Source organism: Orbicella faveolata, unplaced genomic scaffold, assembly GCF_042242905.1.
Source record: "Orbicella faveolata isolate gen_17 unplaced genomic scaffold, um_ofav_v1 contig_25, whole genome shotgun sequence".
In the NCBI taxonomy this organism is placed as follows: Eukaryota; Metazoa; Cnidaria; class Anthozoa; order Scleractinia; family Merulinidae; genus Orbicella; species Orbicella faveolata.
In genome coordinates this window covers 27,051,673-27,072,228 of record NW_028301553.1, presented here as the reverse complement: position 1 = coordinate 27,072,228, position 20,556 = coordinate 27,051,673, and the positions used below count along the sequence as shown (strand labels likewise).

At 40.6% G+C, this 20,556-nt stretch overlaps 1 protein-coding gene across 4 annotated transcripts in view; it reads left to right on the top strand.

Moving 5' to 3' along the window:
- The window catches only part of LOC110043769 (mediator of RNA polymerase II transcription subunit 14-like), a 31,221-nt gene extending 12,737 nt beyond the window's left edge, over positions 1-18,484 (top strand). For 2 of the 4 annotated variants that reach the window (XM_089293072.1, XM_089293071.1), the window contains exons 18-38: positions 326-404; positions 724-883; positions 1,974-2,295; positions 3,014-3,057; positions 3,468-3,626; positions 4,061-4,481; positions 4,698-4,789; positions 5,595-5,744; positions 6,352-6,429; positions 7,020-7,096; positions 7,626-7,675; positions 8,155-8,222; positions 8,803-9,082; positions 11,068-11,308; positions 12,445-12,718; positions 13,299-13,434; positions 14,411-14,463; positions 14,871-14,978; positions 15,595-15,717; positions 17,028-17,244; positions 18,269-18,484. In XM_089293072.1, coding sequence (XP_089149198.1) covers positions 326-404; positions 724-883; positions 1,974-2,295; positions 3,014-3,057; positions 3,468-3,626; positions 4,061-4,481; positions 4,698-4,789; positions 5,595-5,744; positions 6,352-6,429; positions 7,020-7,096; positions 7,626-7,675; positions 8,155-8,222; positions 8,803-9,082; positions 11,068-11,308; positions 12,445-12,718; positions 13,299-13,434; positions 14,411-14,463; positions 14,871-14,978; positions 15,595-15,717; positions 17,028-17,244; positions 18,269-18,330 — 3,194 coding nt within the window. In that variant the 3' untranslated portion in view covers positions 18,331-18,484. The remainder of the gene's footprint in view (positions 1-325; positions 405-723; positions 884-1,973; positions 2,296-3,013; positions 3,058-3,467; positions 3,627-4,060; positions 4,482-4,697; positions 4,790-5,594; positions 5,745-6,351; positions 6,430-7,019; positions 7,097-7,625; positions 7,676-8,154; positions 8,223-8,802; positions 9,083-11,067; positions 11,309-12,444; positions 12,719-13,298; positions 13,435-14,410; positions 14,464-14,870; positions 14,979-15,594; positions 15,718-17,027; positions 17,245-18,268) is intronic. The other 2 variants (XM_089293074.1, XM_089293073.1) reach the window with 2 other exon arrangements.
- Positions 18,485-20,556: the final 2,072 nt, after the last annotated feature.

Genomic DNA, 20,556 nt, shown 5'->3' with positions numbered 1-20,556 from the left:
TAGTTAGTGCGCTATTCTGGATCAAGCGGTCCGGATTCCTTCCGTGGCTGGGGACATTGTGTTGTGTTCTTGGGCAAGACACTTTACTCTCACAGTGCCTCTCTCCACTCAGGTGTACAGATGGGTATCGGCGAATTTAATGCTGGGGGGTAACCTTGTGATGGACCTGATGGGCCACTTGGCTCATACGCAGACTTAACCTACCTACATGTCTAAGTTCTAGATTTTTATGACTGATATTATTGTTACAAAATGAAAGCTACGTTGTGCATATAGCGATATCTACCTTGGTATTCAAATGATGGGGTGTTATCTTTCTTCGCAGAAAATACGGTTTGTTCAGAGCTGGAAAACACACTGAACTCCAACCTGGATCAGTTTCTTACTCTGTTAAGAGATGCAAGGTATGACATGCACATGTACCTTTTAGTTTAAAATTTCTCCAAGTGCGCTAATTAAGAAACCACTCTGTGCGTCTTTTTTCGACTCAAAAAGACGGCCAAAGATTGAATCAAAGTTGTAGCAATTTTAAGTTTCCAACCTTGCAGTGGTTTTATTAATGTTTTCAGCAAGAGAGCAACTGGTTTTCACAGGCGGGCAAAACCATTTGAACTGAACTTCTTTGTAAGAAAGACTTTCCACTAGGTGGTTAAACCACGCAGGCAAAATCATCTTCACTTACCTTGAGCAGTGCTGCTTGCTTCCTTTTCTGTGTCTGAACAGGTGTCAGTTGTGTGTAAAGAGATATCTGAAGTCTACTGTTCAGCTACCTGTGATAGCCTCGCTGTCTTTACCAGTTGTCAACTTGGCCGATCACAAGTTATCCCAGCTCAGTAAACACAGATTGTTCATCCAGTTCCGACGCCATCCATTATACTGTTTGGTCAGTATTCACAAGTTGGTTATTTACGGGGCTGGTGTGTCCTGTTTCCACGAGTCACAAAAGCTTTAATTTTAAACAGTAAAGCTTACATTAATAGTTTGTTAAGTAATATATCAAACGCGAAAGACCGTGTTTGACCACATTTCCAAACACCGAGAAGAGAGTTGAAAATACGACGCGCAGCGGAGTATTTTTGACGATCTTCGAGGTGTTTGGAAATGTGGTCAAACACTGTCTTGAGTGTTTGATACATCTTCTCAATCAAAACGAAAACTAAGGAGAAAACGGAGAAATAAAATCGTAAAAATCTATGCTAATTAAGATCAGATATCCAAACACCGTCACGGTCATGATTTCCTTTGTTCAAACTTGATGAATTGTTAATGAGTTTGTTAAAAGTGATTCAAGCACAAGATTCCGGAGTATTATTTTGAATTAAACACAATTTCGTGAACTGATCACAAATCCATTCATTTTGGAGCCATTTTGTAAAAAAAAAAAAATAATAAAATAATGAAATTGACGTATCTACTTTACTTTCATTTTCGTTTTTCGAAAAACAAAATCAGACACTGCTTTTCACTTTTGGATGAAATTTCATAGTTATGTTTCAATTTTCAAAAGCAGTGTGAACAGAATTTCCCTTCGTTTTCACGAGGTCATAGTGGTCGTTTCCAGACTACTGCACACGGAGATTTCAGAACACTTGAGTAGATTCGTAAACTGAACTTACATGTAAGTCTCTACGTTTTTTTTTGTTTTTTTTTTTTTACGTTAAAAGGGCATTTTGTTTTGCTCAGCAAATGCTTGTCAGCGAATTTTGAGTATTGGTTTTCTTTCCAAAGCCGAAATTGAAACTTGGCGTTTTCCCTAGAATAAGGAGTGACCCAGAAATATATATATGGGTTAGTGACCAAGCGTAAGGTCAAGATAGGTGGGTATTTGCCAACCTCTTGTGTACGTGTTTATTGGCCGAGACGGAGTCGTGGTCCATAAACACGCAAAATATAGTTGATACGAATTGTGAGCGTCTCTGTGAAGTTCGAAGACATATAATAAATTATCGTGTTTCATTTTGACTGTACCCTAGGTGGTTGAAGTGCGGTGTAATAATGACTCCGAAGAGGTTACCACCAAGTTTCACCTCTTGAAAGTCAAACCCTCATTTGGAGATGACACAAGTGAAGCAACCACATCAGCTGACTCGGCCAGTGGAGACCAGAAACCCAAACGGGTTGAGGTGAAGAAGGAAGGTCGACAGAGCCAAGGCCGTGCAAGGCAGAGCTGTGATGGAGCTCGGAACGCCGCGCGTGAAACCAATCAGAAAAGGCGAGCTTTTTTCTTGACGGCTGGTCATATTGTGACCTTGGATCCTCAGAAGATGACTGATTTTGCTGGGACACCGATTGAAGGTAACTTGTATAAAAATGGTTTACAAAGGCGTGCCTCTCAAAGGCGTGCCTCTCAAATAGAAGGAACAAATAGTTTAATTCAACATAACATCACTTTTTCAGTTGAGAATCCCAACTGTTAGCAGGCTGAATACATTGAAAGGCATTGTGTGCAAAATGACTTGTAGGACATGTTCTTTCACGTATGTCGGGGAAAGCAGAAGAAAATGGAAATCTCGGGGGGCCGAACACAAGCCCGGAACCAATGGAAATGTCAATTCCGCAATTAAACAGCATGCGGAAACCGGCCACGATATACATCCTAGTTACGCCAACATTCTTGAAACAGGTGTGAGCGGCAAGAACAAAAGACTGTTTCTGGAATCCTTGCACTCTTTCTTAGACAAAAACTCCGTAAATGAAAGAGCACCCTTCCCAAGGGTTTACGCGCCACTGGTTGCCTCCCTAGGGGGCAACGAACAATAACGTCCCAGCTTATTAAAATTCTGTGAATCGCGCGAAATCATCATTCTCTGAAGAAGACCGTAGAAGGCGGTCGAAAATTTAGAGACAATTTTACTTTTTTAGATCTGTTTTAAACGTTTTTTAAAGAAATACATTACAATGTTAACAAAATTGTAAGAATTTCGAAGCCATGTTTGTTTTTTTGTAATCCTTGTTCGCGCGCTTGGTAAGATGATAGCACAGTTCATTTGCACTCTTTGCATTTGTCAAGCAGGTTTTCCAACTTCCAGAGAAGAAGGGACGCAAAGGAAACGAAAGGTAAGCACAGATCCTACAGGCAGATTGTGCCTGTTGTAGCTTCAAAATACAGTTTTTCTTGTTGCTTTGTGGTATTTAAGTGAAATGACTCTTTTATTACGTTAATAAAAGTAAGATTTTTTTTTCCTTTTGTTGGCTGAAAGACTTCGGTGATTAAATTCCGTTTACATTTCATTGTATTTTGCTGCGGATTGGTTTGAAGATAAAGGCTTCTTTTGGTCAATTAAATTACGGTGGTTGTTTGACACCTTTCAATCGAGGCCGTGAGATGTGCAAAACTACATTTACATATTCTAACTGTAAGACTTTGAAAATCAAATTCGTTGGATTCTAGTAGATCCGAATGTCTCTTCCACCTGTTGAAAATAAATAGGGTGTCAATTGACATCACTTTGCTGTTGTTTTTGAAGGTCGAGGCTCCAGACGAAGATTACCAGAGTAACAAGAGACAGAAGACACTAAATGACGTTTTAAATGAAGGAAGAAATAACTCCTCTTACCACCCTACCATGGGGCACGTTGTCGCTATTTGTCACGCAAGAATACCTTTCATTCAGATCCGCGAAGAGGTAAATACGCAATGATGTAAGGCGCTCTGATACGATGTCATCTTTCACGAAACCTGTCCTACAACGTTAAAACAAAACCTGAGCAAGTTGTTGCAACGGTTTTAGAAAGAACAAATTACCGCTAGAACTCCGTGAGTGTTTTTTTTAATTGACTATCCCCGCCTCTTTCCTCCATTTTCGTCCAACTTGGTAATAAAAAGAAAACAAGCGGTTCCGATGGGAAAGTGCGAAGTTATCAAGATTCAGTTAACTGCAGCAATAAGGCTAATATTAACAAATAGGTGAACAATGAGAAGACCATATTCATAAGAGTAGTGAAATTTGATGCACGCGTTTTCAATAAGAAACTTCGCTTACTTGAAGTACTGCGCTCAATATTCTTTCGGACTTCGCACGAAAGAGGTCGTTAAATCTTTTGTTTGGTTGTTTGTTAGCTGAGTCGACACAGGATCATCTACCAAGATCTCACTTCAGAGGCTGGAGTGGGCCTTGCCGTTAGACTGTCCAACCTACCCCTTCCGAAGGACTGTGACCCTGCCTTAGTGTCCTCCCTTCAGCCAAGCGTCCTCGACTGTGTGTTGCGACTCCCTGATGAGTCACAACGCACCTGTCTACTGGAAATGATCATGGATAACTGCCCACTGGAGGGAGTGTCCGCCAAAGAGAAGGGCCCCACCCGGCATGTGTTCTTTGAGTATAGGATTCAGGAGGGGGAGAGGACCAGTGTTGTTGGCGACAAGGGAGGGGATGGTGAAAGTGACTGGGCGGAATCGGTGGTGACGAAAATGTTGAATGACTGGTGTAGCGTGTGCAAGCTCTATCGGCATGCTGTGGAACTAGATGCTTATCTCAAAGGTAAATCGCCATTAGCTTATTCTTTTCACTTGGATCCTCGTCCGCTCGTTCGCTCGTTCGTACCTTGTTAGTTTCCTCGTTTGCTTGTTCGCTCGTTCGCTTCTTCGTTTTAGTTCGCTCGTTCGTTCGCTCGTTTCATATGTTTATGTGCAATACAGTGAGTCAGTTTGTGAATAATACATGAATGACTTATTTTCTTTGTTGTGTCTCTATCAGACACACAAAGCCATTTTCGTCACATGTGTCGTGTTTATTCTTACAACTACAAACAGCTGACACTGCAGTACGACCCCGATAAACAAAGCTTGGTAAGTAATGCGTGCTGAAATGATAATACTCTGAAAACTTCTCTTAGTCCCTTACAGTACATGCAATGCTAGCTTAATTCGAGAAAGGAAGTCAACTGTTAAAATCTGGGTAAAATATTTAATTGGTTGTTGATCGGTTTTGAATTTTTCTGCTCTGGTTTGAACTAGTCAGAGATACAGTGTCGTTCCCAGGCTCCTGAAGAGACACTGCATGAATCTTTGTTCAGTTTCGTCGGTACCACTGAACTCTTCTGTTGGGAATTGCAGACATTTGACGAAGAGAGGAAGGATTGAGCGCGAGAATGACACATAACTTTATGTTCACCATTCTTCAAACTGTAGAAGCGGCACAGTCGACACTAAAGGGGCAGATCTGAGTGTCCTTATTACAAAGGAGGCCGTACTACAGTCAGACCTCACCTTACGGACACTGCCGCAATACATACATCTCTATAGCGAAACCAGGAATCATAAAATCTCTTCCTCTGTAATAGGTCACCTCTATAATAAGAACACTGAGGTCTGCCTCTTTAGTTTCCGTATTAAAGACGCTCGACTGTAAAAAAGAAGAAATTACTGCAAAGCTCAGTGTTTCTTAAGCAAGGATTTGTTCCCACAACTTGTGGCTGCCATATAATGTGGCATTATGCGTAGACGCTGTGACATCTCGTATAAACGTTTGAGGGGCTTATTTCATTCCGCCTTGGAGAGACGTCAGGCCCGGCGTTTAATGGAGAAAATAAGGTATTTCCAAAGTAGATTGTCATTTCTAACCCATGCGTTAATTTTTCGTTTTACTTTAAAGGTTACTTTTGAATGGTCTGTGGAGCAGTCGCAGTTCGTTTTAACATTTGGTTATTGTGGCTCGAATCTGAGTGCAAATCCTCAGTGCCTCACGTCCAGACTTCTTCAACAAGAGTTTAACAATCACCAGAATCTTCCATACACTGTACAGGTACTGCCACAGTTTCAACTGATCTTTCAGAAGCTGTCTCGATTCACTTTATAATAATAGTAACAAGCGCTAGTCTTAAGCTTGTGTTTATTCAACGGACTGTTTTATAGTGGGCTACAAGCAGAAACATGCACATCCAAAGCGAAACTGCCTGGTTTTTATTTAGAAGGAATTTTGCGCACAAGATAACTGCATAATGCCTTCTCATTAAAAATACGCCAAACTTAACGATTTTTTTTTTGTAAAAAATCAAAAACAACAACAAACAAACAAAGCAAAACAAAACAAACAAACGAAAGAAAGAAAGAAAGCAACCATCAAGCAAACAGAGACACACTCTAAAAAAATGGTATGCGGCCGTCAAATAAATGAAATAATAAAATTTATTTTTCCGGGCGTTGGTCGCTCCCGGATTCACGATCTAGCCCACGACTTTGACCGCTAGCTGCCGTTTACAACACCGTAATCCCTGAGTTAGCCAGCTGGTTAACCATCTGGTAAGCCTAAAAGCCAGCTGGAATTATACTTTTTGGGTGGACGCTATGTTAGCGAAGGTAATCAACTTGAAAGGTTTTATTTTGTTTCGTGTTTTGTTTTTCTTCTCCAGATCCTCCACGAAACGTTCCGACCTCTGTCTGCCATAGCAAAGCTCAGTACTAAACCCATCCTTGGCATTCATGTCCACGTAAGTACAAGAAGAATAATGACGACTAAATGTGGTACAGAGATGCTCAAAGATTTGTAATGTCTGTGTTGGAACCCAGTCCCACATCAGTCTAGCGCTTTTCTCCGTCTGCTGTAGCATGAAGCAACGGGCAGTATTTCTACTCCCCCGGATGGTATGCTAGTCCATCGCAGGGTTACCATCAGCATAACTGAAATTCGCCACTATCCATTGTACACCTGGGTGGAGAGAGGCACTGTGAGATTTAAGTATCTTGCCCAAGAAAACAACTCAATGTCCCCAACCGGGGCTTGAACTTCGACTGCTCGATCCGGAGTTAAGCGCGCTACTGTTAGGCCATCGCGCTCTCACTGATGTTAAAAATTGTTTGATTTTATAGAACAGCACTTGTCGTATGATACATCGTAGGCTGGTTGGGCGTTTAACAATGGCAAGGATTAAGCGGGTTACAATACGGACGACATGAAAACGCGAGGGTTACTTTTTTAAGCTTGGCTAAGCTCCCTTTTAATCTTACCAACGGGATCAAATTGCAAATTTGACTAATTGTGGGTTTTATTTTATTTATTTTGTTTTTTTCTGCTCACCAGAAACCTCTCATTGCTTTACGGAAGCTTGCTATTGCACCTCAATCTTCAACAGTTGTGCTGCTCATTTACAGACACTGGTATCCTTTAACGTTTTTTTTTTATTATTTTTGTATTTCGTGCAAGATGGATGACGTTCAATAGTTTTTCTCATTATTTTTTATAATTCTTTTTTTCTCACAATATGCATTTTTTTATTGACCGTAACAGCAAAGTAAGTCTGTTCTTATCCAATTGATTGTAGGAGCCAAAAAGCTCAGTGGCACCGGCGCCTGTAGCATAAATTGACTACGAGTGTTGAGACTACCCCTGGATGGTATGCTTCCCCCCACTCCCTCAGTTCTCGCTTTTATTTCTTTTTGTTGTTGTTTTGTTTGTTATTGATGTTGCCCCAACAAATTCACCGGTATCAATAGTACTGTTCAGGGGTTTTAAAGCGAGAAGTATACGTGTGCAAGTTTTATTTACTCTCATGTAACATGTTCACTGTTTCCTTTGAACGCCTTAGTTTTCTCTTCCTTTCAAAAAAACTTGCCATGTCTCTGTAGTGTTAAGGTTCATTTAGGTCCCTTTGTTGGTAGTTTCCCTTCCTTAACATGTTCCCCAAAGTAATGCACTAGAAGTTCGCTTCCGAGCGAAGAATCTTGTCGCTATAAGAGGTGAGTTAAGTCTTACGTAAATTTCTCTTGTATAGGCACGGTTAAATTTGGTCAATGCAATCTTTCACCCAATATCTGAACTTTGCTATTCATAAATTGCTCAGAATTCAAGTTTTAGGAAAATTATTTGCCATTGGATTCCCATACAAACACTGTTCCCCTACAGACACCTGTTGCCTCCCCATTAAGAGGGCTTCCAAATCCGTGATAAGTTTTATTTTTATTGTACAACACATTCATAGATGTTTAACGCTGGTAGAGTCGATGGACCACTTTGCGGTTATTCTGTGCATATTATTAGCAATCTGTTATAACGACCGCGGACATTTCACAGTTCTTGTAATTTGATTGGCCAGTTTTCAAACGAAAGCCATCAAAAAGTTGCGTCGTTAGACCCGGAGCCATATACGGTTGGTGGCTTTCATAACTTTGTACCCTTCGCTTACTAACTGTTCACTCGACTTGTCTTGTATTACCAGATGCTTCATACAGCATTGTGGACCCCAGCAAGAGTAGAACTGGGTTTTCCTCAATTCAAAACCTGAAGGTGCGTATATGTGAATCTATGTTTACAATATTTGCCTCATTAGCATGAGCGATTCACGTTCTGATCAAACTACAAAAAATATCAGTTCTGATTATTGACATGACACAGCACAAGTAACTGTCCCAATTTGAGCCCGATGTATTGAATTATTTTTGTGCAACGCGGTTTTAAAAATTTTACAAAGAATGTATGACTTCATTTAGCGCTTTTGCCACCCAAAAATTGTGCAGGTTATGAAAACCCTTTTCTCCTTGAATATTACAACCAAAGAGCCAAACATTTCACCATTTACTAAGTTTCACAAGCTCTTGAAATGTTTGGAATCATGATGCCTTCTCTGCGCAAAGTCGTATGTTAATGAGGAAAAATTTTAAAAAAAATGGCATCAGCAAAGCCCTATAAAAAAAAAAAACCAACATAAAAATTCCTTCGCCTGCTACTGTTATTGCTGTAATTCCTTCTTTTCTTCACTTAGCATTTATGCCGGTTCCTAAATAATAGAGTATCACTCCAACTCCTCGTTTATAAGCGAGATTTGACTGATATTTTGCACAAAAATTTCTGATTGCCTCCATTGAAGGCCTTTCTGCAACTTTACGTGGACGAAGTCGCCAAAGTCGGTGGAATAACTTCCCGACATGCCTCCACTGCGGACGACGAAGCACCTCCCTCACCTATCACCATGGAAACGGACACACCTGTCATTGATACGCAGTTTACGTCACCGCAGCCGATGCCCAGCGGAGCTAATCTCACTGTGTCACCGATAATCCCACGCACCTCGCCCCAAGCTCCTTCGCCGTTTTCTGCCTCGCCGAATGTGAACAGTCCGGGAGCTATCTACGGTGTTGGGTCTCCAGGTGAGTGTACCAGCCGAGTTTGTTAGTCAGGTTGTGGTTTGGTCAGGGGAAAAAATTCTTCAAGGTCAGGGAAAAGTCAGGGGATTTTATTTTAAGTCAGGGAAAATTGAAAAAAAATTAACGCGGGTGAATTAATGTCACTGAAAGCTATAAGAAACATTTGGGGTGACTGTGATCTCAACGATGTTTTTCCTTAAAGAAGAAGAAAAATTGTGGAAAACGTATTGGTGTTAATAAATTGGGTGGAAAGCATGGCTGTAAGGGGAGGCCAGAACCCGTTACTATACAGGGTATGTGACATTTTGTATTTATTTGGTTAGGGAAATTTTATTTTTATCAGGAAAAAGTTAGGGAAATTTGAAAATTGATGTCTGTGGTAGCCCTGAATCCAACTTAAACATCCATGGAGGGACCAAACTAGATCTAAAGGTTAAACCAGTGGCGGATCTAGGGAAGGGGGGGGGGGGGGGTGGGGGGTCAAGCAAAACAAAACCGACCCCCTCCCTTATCTCAAGTTCTGGATCCGCCACTGTAAACCCTACCCAAATTCGAAAATTTTAATCCGACCGACTTGATATCGCAGGATGTCAGGACAGTGTACCCGGTTGTGATTGGATAATTCTCTAGATTTCTAGTTTGGGTACGGTAATGTTGTAAATACATGCTAAGATAATACTGGATTACTGATACGTCCTTTTGAATTTCAAGGAGTTAGTTTGCTCAGGACGTTTGGAATTGGTTGGCAGTAGATTAAATTAATTTTTAATAAATACGCTCTGATTATATGCATTGTAAATTTGTTTTTAGTCTAACAGTAAATGGCGCCTTAAAAAAGCCGGTAAAGGGTTAAAGCTAAGCAATCCATGCTTATCTTCTTTTGTTTATTGATTTATACCAATAACATGCACATTGCCTCTTTTCTTCAGTGATCTTCAATTCTCTTTGCAGATTTTCTTGTTCCTTTCGTCTTCTGATTTCTTTGCTTACTTTATTCATTTGTCCTTCTGAACCCGGGCTGTGGATGAGTCACCAGCTTCGTGTAAACGGTAGAACAAATCGCTGGAAATCACGTGTTCAACACCCTTGTAACTTCTCAAATGATATCTTTTTCTAGGGGCAATAAATGAAGCAAAACTTTGATTGTTTCTTGCAACGACTCATTCATGTGGCGTGACGAAAACTGAATCAAACTGGAAAAAAATCACTGCAGAATGTCCCTTCCCATTAAGATACTCTTCTACTCTTTCGACCAGTAACTTTCGTGTACCCTGTAGGGTTTGTGCGTTTTGCATAAAAACATACATTTCTACTGCTTCTTTGGTCTTCTTTGTTTGGTTTTGTTTTGTTCCGTTTTGTTTTTCCTTGTTTTGTTTTGTTTGTGTGATTGTTTGTTTGTTTTTTTTTGTCATTCCTACATGTGATCGTTAACAGTTTTTCACTATCCAATATTCTTTTTTGTTGCTCGAGAACGCTTGCTTGTCTATTGCTCGGTGGCTTTCGTTTACCTCACTTCTTCCTGCATGTAATTTGTCACGTATTGTCGTCTTGATTATTTTCGCTAATAGACTAATTTCTCTCTGATGATTAAGCAAGCTGTTAAATTAAAGAGCACAGACAATACGCTGCAGAATTCAAATTAGGTCTGTTGTTTTAGCAGTTTCGAATTTGAAACGAGGTTTTTGTGGCAAATAAAGAAGGAATTAATCTTCTCCAACGTGAACGAGGATTTGACCACGGTGAAATGGCGAATTAAGAGTATGAACATTAATTTCTCCCTAGCGAAAGAGAATTCAGTCGTAGTTAGTAAGTTGCCACAAGAGCCACGATCAGTGGCAAATAAAAGAGAAGTTCGTGAAACGAGAAGTTCGTGCAACGAGAAGCTCGTGAAACGAGAAGTTTGTGAAACGAGAATTTTGTGAAACGAGAAATTAGTGTCTCATTTGTGTTCGTCTTTTGCACACTTGCAACTATTTTCTAAATCACAGTTCCTCAACTCTCAGCTCTTCTCCAGCCTTCTCCGGCAGCAGCTCAAGGCTTAGCCCAGTCTCCTGCCGGCTCTCTCGGTCTTCCAGTGCCGTCTCCGGCGACTAGTCACCAGTTTGTCACTCCGTCTCCTGCATTAGGCGGGTCCTCTCCAGCTCTCTCTCACAACATGCCTGTTACGTCACCAGGGTCGTGGCCCATGTCTCCGCAGTTCGCCGGTAGTGGCCAGGCTGCAAAGTACAGGTGCGTTTGAGAAAACATGAGAAATCTCCATGGCGTTAATTTAACTTTTGGTAAAATATTTAGTTCCTGTGCCAAAGAACTAAAAAAATTACCTATAAGAACAAAGATTTTTATTATAAAAATTATTTAATGGGCTTTTACACAATGTATACAAGCGTTCTGTCACGAATGCCGTTCTCTTAGTGGCTACGCTACTCACTATCTACACCTTTTGCTGTTCATTTACAGAAAATAAACATTCATTTGTGTCCAAGTTTCTTTCATTATGGTCATTAAACTCTCATTAACACCAATATGACCTTCATTTGCGCGTAAGGAAGGTTCAAGAAAAACATTGGCATATGCATTAACATTCAAAATCATCAAAAGAAAAACAATACCTTCATTTGACATTCATTGACGGTAAATGTACTTTCATTTTGGTCGAAAAAAAATTCGTTGTCACGAAACGACAATCATTTACACTTTACGACATTCAGTTTTCAACAAAAGACTTTCAATAACACAATTTGCATGAGAACTAACATTCAATTGCATTATTATGCAACCATATCCGTGAAGGTAACAATCTTTAATGCGGCGAGACAAATATTACAGCCATAATAAGATTTATTTTTGAAAGATAGAATATCAAATTCGCTGAACGATTTATCCTTCAATTGCCTCACTAGTAAATAGTAAATAGTCTTCGTTGACATCTTCAAAAGCCCTGACTATCCTTTCGCGGTGTTCAAATGCGATTCTATTTCTTCGTGGCATTTCTGGACAAATCGAACTGTCACTACATGTACATGTATGTCACACGGATACTGTAGTGCGCCCTCTGAGTTGTACGCAAAAAGTTTCGTAAGTGGCCGAATTTATATCTGCAAGGGGAGGATTGTGAAATTATGATTTGAAAAAAGTACATATGGTCCCTTGTTCTATAATCAAATTTTCGAGGAAAATTGGGCGAGATATCTCTGTTCAAAAGAATTACGCTAATGAGCGATTGTTTTCTCTTAACGTTAGGTGAAAACACGGTAATGTATGTCTCACCGCATTTCAATCAGTCAATCAATCAATCAATCAATCAATCAATCAATCAATCAATCAATCAATCAATCAATCAAATGTACTTAATCAATCATAACCAGGACAACGCAAACTCCCCAAGGGCCGTCCGGAACTGGACTGAAACAACCAACCACTCCACCTCGACCGATGACTGCTAGAACCTGGGCTGCTACTGTTCCAACCATTTTATCACACGCAGCATTCACCAAGCTATTCAGCCCAGCCCCCGTACTCACATCTGTCAGGCGTGGGCCCCCAGTCATGCTTTCTCCGCTGGAACGGTTTCTATGTTGCATGCATTTGAAACGTCATCTAACCAGAGTCATCCAGAGTGAGGACTCGGCCGACAAGAAGGTTGGTTGTTGTTGATCTTTGTTCTTTGTCGATGTTGTTGTTTTTTTCCCTTTGTAATGCATTTTTTGGGGGGGAGGGGGGATATACAAAGTCACTAACTGAACGAGAGTTCTGTTCGAATATTGCGTTTTATAACATGACAAAAGAAGGAACAAGCTTGGTTAGGTTAAGTGAAGATCGACACAGATTGCATCACGGAACGCAGTGTAGGTTATTTACTCGAGAACTGAAGACTTCCGCGAAGTTACAAATCTAAAGGGGGAACATATTGAGAGCAAAATTATATCTTTGATGAAAGGGCCAGGGGAGAGAATAAAGGGGCTTGCTTTGCATTACCCGAGCTTACAGTTTGACGCTCTGAAATTGGAAAAGCGGCCCCAGCAAAATACCGCTTAGCTAAATGTGATTGAGGCAATGATGGTGGGGATCTCGTATTTTAATCAGGGGATAAACATTGGCGAATGAATATGTAGATGCAGTTTTCTGTTGTGGTTTTCTTTCTTTTGTTTGTTTTCTATGCTCTGCTTCGGACCTGTTGATGTTATCGACTGAACTTTATTCATGTTTTGTTTTCTTGTAGCTCACGTTAGTGGGGAACGAGTTGAGTTGTGTGGTGTTCAAAGCCAACCATCCCACCACAAATCTAAAGTACATTGTTGGTGTAGACTCCTCATACACTGCGCTAAGACTCAGCGTCAAACCTCCACACGGCCAAGGTTTGTTTTAAATACTCATGAGTAACAAAATGTGGCTTACCAACAAAGTTTTTTACTGGTGTTCTAGTGGAGAGCTGTTCGTTCGTTCGTTCGTTCGTTCGTTCGTTCGTTCGTTTGTTCGTTCGTTCGTTCGTTCGTTCGTTTGTTCGTTCGTTCGTTTGTTCGTTCGTTCGTTTGCTCGTTCGTTCGTTCGTTCGTTCGTTCGTATGTTCGTTCAGTCGGTCGGTCGCTCTTCGTTCGGTCGGTCGGTCGTTCGTTCGTTCGTTCGTTCGTTCGTTCGTTTGCTCGCTAGTTCGTTCGTCCGCTCGTTCGTTCCTTAGATAGGAACTTTATTTATGTGTCAATGCCTTTTAGCCTGGGAAAATTCCATGCTAATCTGGGGACACAAAATAAATAGAGAAAAGAAGAAACAATTAGAAAAAATATTCACAGTTAAACTTCACAGTAGAACCTTCGTTCGCTCGCTCGTTCGCTCGCTCGTTCGTTCGTTCGTTCGTTCGTTCGTTTTGACTCAGCTGCGTCTTATAGAACGGTAGATTTCCCCCAATGTACGTTGACCTTCTACATCTTGCGAAACATTTTACCCTGAACGTGGTTAGCCTTGTCTCAGATTCGCTCAGAAGAAGATAGCATCTGTTCTACCCTGTACTTCTGTGCGTTGTAGTGCCTTGCGACTAGTTTTGCCAAGACTAGTTTTACAGTCTTTCTTATGTTCATAATTCCCATGCTGCTGACTGTGAAATCGTTACACGCTATTTCCGAATTACCTTTAGCCTTTTTCTCAGAGCGAGTCTTTATGTCCATTAGCCTTTCATATGAAAATGAGATTTCATTCACGTGCAAATTATACTCATTTTCATATGAATAGTTGTGCACCAGGCCTCGCTTTGATAGAGAGGCTTAAAGCAACTCGAAAATGTGCTATTGAATTTCACTTATTCTTGCTGCTAAACAAGAAACTTTTCTTCTCTCCCAGAGCCATCTTGGAAAGACGAACTGATTATCCTTGAAAGATTCTTTGAAACAAGGGTATGTTTAAGGATGTGCTTTGATGTTTCCTTCAAGTTTTGTTTGCGTTAATGCTTGAAGGTTACGTTAGAATTCGGATTTCGTTAAGAAGGCTTTACGATTAAGTTCCATTTGTGTTTGTGTTTGCATTGACATTTCGTTTGCGTTTGCTTTTTTTTCTTTGGATTCCGTTTGCGTTTAGAGTTTCACGTGTTGTTGTTGTTTTGTTTTTTTCGCATTTCCTCTTTGCGTTTGGGTTTTGTTCCTGTTTGAGTTTCGTTTTGCATTTAGCTTGGCATTTGTGTTCCGTTTCGGTTTTCATTTTGGTTCTTTGAACTTTGTTTAATTTTTTGTGTACAAATTGAACTAATGTAAGCTTGGGACTGTAGAGTTTCATCTTAACACATTTGTTTGCTGTTGTCTTCTAGGTGGCCTGTGCACCTTACAAGGCAAGCGCCATGTCGGCTTTTGCTCGACTACTTGGTGCGCCTGCCAACATTCTGCGCGACTGTATCAAGATTATGCAGCTGGAATTGGTGAGTCGTTTGTTGGTTCCACTACAAAAACCCAGGTCTGAACAAAGGGGCCGGGTTGTTCGAGATCTGGTTAACGCTAACCGCGCTTTAAAAGTTAACCGAAGTATCAATTTTACTGGTATAAAAATGTTTTTCACTTCTTATTTTTTGTGTTATTTGAGATAATTCAAGCTCAAAACTGAAGGGCAAGCAGTATAAACAGTAAACCTCACCGAGAAGTTACAAAACCGGGATCAAAATTCTCGCTAATCCTGGGTTAGCTTAATCCTGCTTTGAACAACCCGGCCTTCTGATTGGCTCCCTAACACTGGTATAACGAATTCAGAGTTCAGTGGATTAAACTTATAACTACCAAATTAGGCAACGCTAACAAATGAACAGAAAACAAAGTTCCTGCTGTACAGTCAGGTGCTTAATTGTATTTCTGCAGAAAAATATCTTCAGTTATTGCCCTGTAATGACTGTGCAATCTTGAAGGGAAAACTCTAGCTCTCCACCCCTGCCATTTATCTTTTACTGCGTTGTATACTGAGATTCTAATTGTTATTTTCTTGGTTCTTCTTTGTTTTATTTTTTGTTTGATTGTTCATTTGATGCGTTTGTTGTTGTTTTTTAGAATCACGAGGCGACCAAGTTCAAATGGCGTGTCGAATGGTGCCTCACCATACCCCCCAACGGGCCGGAGATCGCCCCTCCTGGAACCCCCGCCGTGGTCCTGAAGGGCAAAATGTTGTTTTTTGTAGGTTGAGTACACTTGACTGGTGTTTTAGATACTCGTGTAATTCTCTTAAACTCGATGCAGTGATCGTTTAAATGCTGAAAACAACGCCTTTGTTACTCAGCTTGTTAATGGCGCCAAAAACGACCACAATGCCAGGCAAAGCAAATTTTGAGCGAAATCTGAATTTCGCGGCAAAGTGCCATTGAAGGAGCTCGGCCACGGTATTTTGATTTATTTTCGCCACGTGCAAAATTACCTTTAAATTGAAGAAAATCTGAAGATAATAGTTTACTAAGATAGTAGAAAAGCAAGTAAGAGACAATAGTAAACCATAAAGGAACAAGAATGGAGAAGATTAACACGGATTACAAAGGTCAAACTTGAAAAATTTAGGCTAAACTTTTCAAGAAGCACAAGCAGTGAGGTAACTCCTTTAAAGACAGGTCTCAGTTTTGCTCGTAATCCGCTTGTAGTTTGTTTCTGCTAGAACTGGACCTGTCATGTATTGAAATTGTGTCTAATTTTGGAATTGGTCAATAAGTTACTATTTTTCTTTTTTATTGTATAAAAAGAGTCATTATCTTTTTGATAGAAAGTATCCGACTTTCTCTGTGTGGTGTGGTTTACACAGAGAAGGAGGCGTGCGGGTTCTGTGTGTGACGGCGGCGTTGTTCTTGTAATGGGGAGTTTACGAAACCACGATTTCAACGACAATGGGTACGCCACTGAATAAAAGAATTAATGAGCCATACAATGGTTGTGCACGTGCGTTATAATTCTTGGTGCATTTCTTTGCCGTCCTCTGCAAAGCAACAACGTGAAATGACCAAATTTTGCGTTGTCTGGAGAACGTGAAACTCGACGGCTAAGTTTTTGAATTTTTATTTCAAATTTATCGGTGTCCTAGATTCAGTTTCGTGATAGTTTTGACAGTGAGAAGCAAAGTAAATGACTTTAGAGTACCGCTAGATTCGTAGGTAAAATATAAATTAATTTTTAAATCGAGGTTGTCCTCGGCGTCGACGCCGTCGTGGTTTCGTAAACTCCCTATTCTGGCGGTCCCGGATTCAAGCCCTTCATGTGGTCATTTACTGGATAGGTCTCGGTATTACCGAGTCAAAATCCTTGACCACTCCATGCCAATAACCAGCTTGTCGTACGCTGTCTGTTGCATGAGTTTATTTGAATTATTTTGCGATGGCCCATTATGACTGTTAACTCTTTGGCACGCTAACATTAAATTGGGTTTTAGTAGTTCTAGTTGTTGCTATGAAATTACATTACATAGCCGTTCCTAAGTTACTGTCGTTCGTTTGTGTTTTTTCCAGATCCAACTCAGCAGGCCCATCCCGTCATCCCCCACTGGAGAGGAACAGGTTATAGTAGTTCCCATTCTCCATGACGTGCAGGAGAACACCACACAACAGGCGGAAATGCCGCGCCAGGCTCCCACCGCTGCGGCTCCGTCTGTGAGTTCGCCCCAGCCTCACGCAGCCATCGTCAATGCTACTTTGAGGCGGTGGAGTGAAATGAACTCTAGAACAGGCAAGTGAATTGAACCGTTATTTTTTTTTATTTTTTTTTTTTATCACTAACTCTTGTCACCCCCGCAACTGTGTTATTGTAGTCTCTGTATTAAAACGAGTCTTCGTGGAAAACCATTCATATGAAAATGAGTTTCAATGGGCGTTTATTTGCGTGCAAATTAACCTCAGGCAGCGTCCACACTACGCCGGAGAAATTTGAAATCGCAGCTTTCTTTCTACGGTTAGGCCCAACGTCCACACTAATCCGTCACGAAAACGGTTCTTTTCGAAAACGCTCTTCAAACCGGAGGAATTTGAAAACGCAGGCTTTGCGTTTTCGTGTGGAAGGAAAACATTTTGAAAACGGGGCTTTTCAAAACCGATGGCGTCACGATAATGATGTGATTTCCCAGACTGAGTTTTGCTCAAACGCAAATCCAAAGTGACCGGTGATTGTGGCGTTTAAAATTCCTCCGTGGTGAAACCTCCGTGTTCAAATTCCTCCCGCGTGGTGTGGACGGGGCCTCGTTTTGAAACGGAGGTAAAAAGCGACTCGAAAATGTCCTACTACTCTACATCGGGTTGAGCTGAGTTGAGTTAGGTTGAGCTGGGTCGAAGTCTAAGTTGATTTTATTTCTTTGATATTTGCCAGTTATGATGTTTGATATTTCATAGTTGTATATTTGCTGTTTGATATCTGTTTGAATTAATTGGTAAATGACAGTCAATAACTAAAATTTGGTATTTGCTTATTTATAAATATTGTTAGAAACTCGTCTCGTGTTCAGTCGTGGTGATGCTGAGATATCGTGAGTTTGAGCAAGCAATTCATGACTTACAGCTGATAATTTTCTTTAGAGACTCATCCCGTGACACTCCACCGTCACGTAAAGCTTCTCGGACCATTAAGATTGTATCTGTGAGACTTTTGTGTGACAAGCAAAATACAGGCTGTGATTGTCACGCAGCCTACGAAGGCGGTATTTGATAAAGCGCTTTGCGATAAAATTTCGTGCTGAATAGGGTTTCTTTCTCTTTTTCAGGTGATTGTACAATTTTTCCAGCTGTGTTGGAGCTTGCCCGGAACCTTGATATTCCTCCGTGAACACACTCTGGAATGACAACGATTATTTATCGCTGTATAAAAATGAATTCTGTGTAAGATTTAACTTAACGCAAAGCTGACTAAGTCAGAAGATGTAACAGCATATTTTAAGAAAAGTAAATAAATGGTAGCCTTTTTATGGTCGTATTAATAAGCGACTTCTGTAGTGTAAGTACCCCTCACAGATGCGATGTTACTCCGTTCAGAGATACGCTATCATCATGAGTTTAGCTGTCAGACCCTCTGTCAAACCTGGGATTTCTTTTCTTTTTTTTTTTTCTTTGTTTGTTTTTTTAAAGTTTACACTGCACACATGACATTAAAATTACAGAGTACTTACATAAAAAAGCTTACAATTTACCCCACAGTACTAAAATCGTCCCTACCTAGGGAGCGTGATAGCTGTTGATGGAGGAACAGAACGAGATGTGTTGGTGAGGATTTGCAAAGCCAGAACAGCATTCCTTCTGCTGAGACCTGTGTGGAGATATAAAGAGATATCCCTGAGAACCAAACTTAATACAAATGTAAAATCGGTCTTGATGTACGGAGCCGAAACTTGGAGAGTAACGAAGAAAATCTCAGGAAAAAGCCAAGCCTTCACAAATCGCTGCCTACGTAACATCCTTGGGGTAAGATGACCGAACACCATCAGGAACGAAGACCTTCTAGCAAATACCCAGGAAGAGAAGATGAAGACCCAAATCAGAAGAAAGAAGTGGAATTGGATAGGCCACACGCTAAGAAAACCACATAACAACGTAACTAAACAGGCACTCTTTTGGAATCCTCAAGGTAAACGAAACCGTGGTAGGCCGAAAAACAATTGGAGAAGATCAGCCGAACAAGAACTGCGGCAAATAGGCATGCGATGGACCCAAATTGAACGAGAGAGCAGTGGAAGAAAACTGTGGATGACCTATGCTCCACCTAGGAGCCAAGGGTTTGTATAAACTCACAAACATTACTTTCTATAACGACATTACCTACTTACAAAACGTTGCGTAAAATTACTGATTTACCTTACATTACCACACTTACAATACATTATATTACCTCACTTACAATACATTGTTACATTACTCACAACACGCTATATTGCTTAGTTGCACGAATCACTTGCACTAGGTTACAGAACGGCGCAAAACGTGGGATGACTTGGGTGCACGACTGTTTACTGAAACTAATTTCGCCCCGAGTTGTTTGCTTATGCCACTAAGCAAACGGAAGTCAGAGAGTCTAGCTGTTACACATTTAACAAACGTTCAGGGCTATTTTTGTTTGTTGTGAAGCTAAATGACGTGTAGCTAAATGAAACCCGCCATTTTAACCACTAAAAACCGAGCGCAAGAAAGGTCTGGGCAATTCAACATTTTTAAAGAATAGATTAAGCATAAATATTTCCAAGAAATTTCTCATACTCGTTAATAGTTCATCAAGTTTAAACAAAGGAAATCATGACCGTGACGGTGTTTGGATATCTGATCTAAATTAGGGACCGTTCATTTTTTATAAGGTAGGGGGGGCTGGTGGGATTTGGGGGGGGGACCATGGGGAAAAAAAAGGCTTTCGAGGGGGGGCCATCCCAAAAAAATAAGGGAAAAAGGGGGGGTCACGCGAAATATTTTAGTAAAACTTTAAAATGGCATAATGTTTGAATATCAAAAAAATTGCTATAGAATAAACATAGAAGGCAGGATACAAATTTATTACAAACTTTCCTTCTGCTTTAAAAAAACGTTTGGCGATAAAAAGCATTTGTAGCTACTGAAAAGAAGTATTTAACACTGTTATTTTCGAATGCAACTTTCACTGGCACTCATCTTCATCTTCGCTGTCATCGAGTTCTTCGTCGCCGCTTGTGCTGCTATGGAAGTCTGTTTCACCAATGCTGCAAGCCGCAGCAATGCTTTCCGTCAGAGTGTACTCTTCAGGGTACATGAAGGTGTAAACATAATCTTTGACTTCCTGCTCAAGGTTTGTGGTGAAATAATTCCCTTCCAAGAGCTGTGCAATGTATGGCCCATCTCTTCTAAATAACGACGTGGCAACATCCTCAACTTTAATACACTCTTCCGGGACGGCCGTTCTAGGAGGGTACACAAGGCATTGTGGAAGATCATTTCCTAGCGGGTTTCCAACACAGATTCCATAAACTCGTTGGACGTTGTTTTCAGTCCGCTTCCTCTTTCTTTCATTTGACTTTCTGCGATTTTCTTTTTTCCT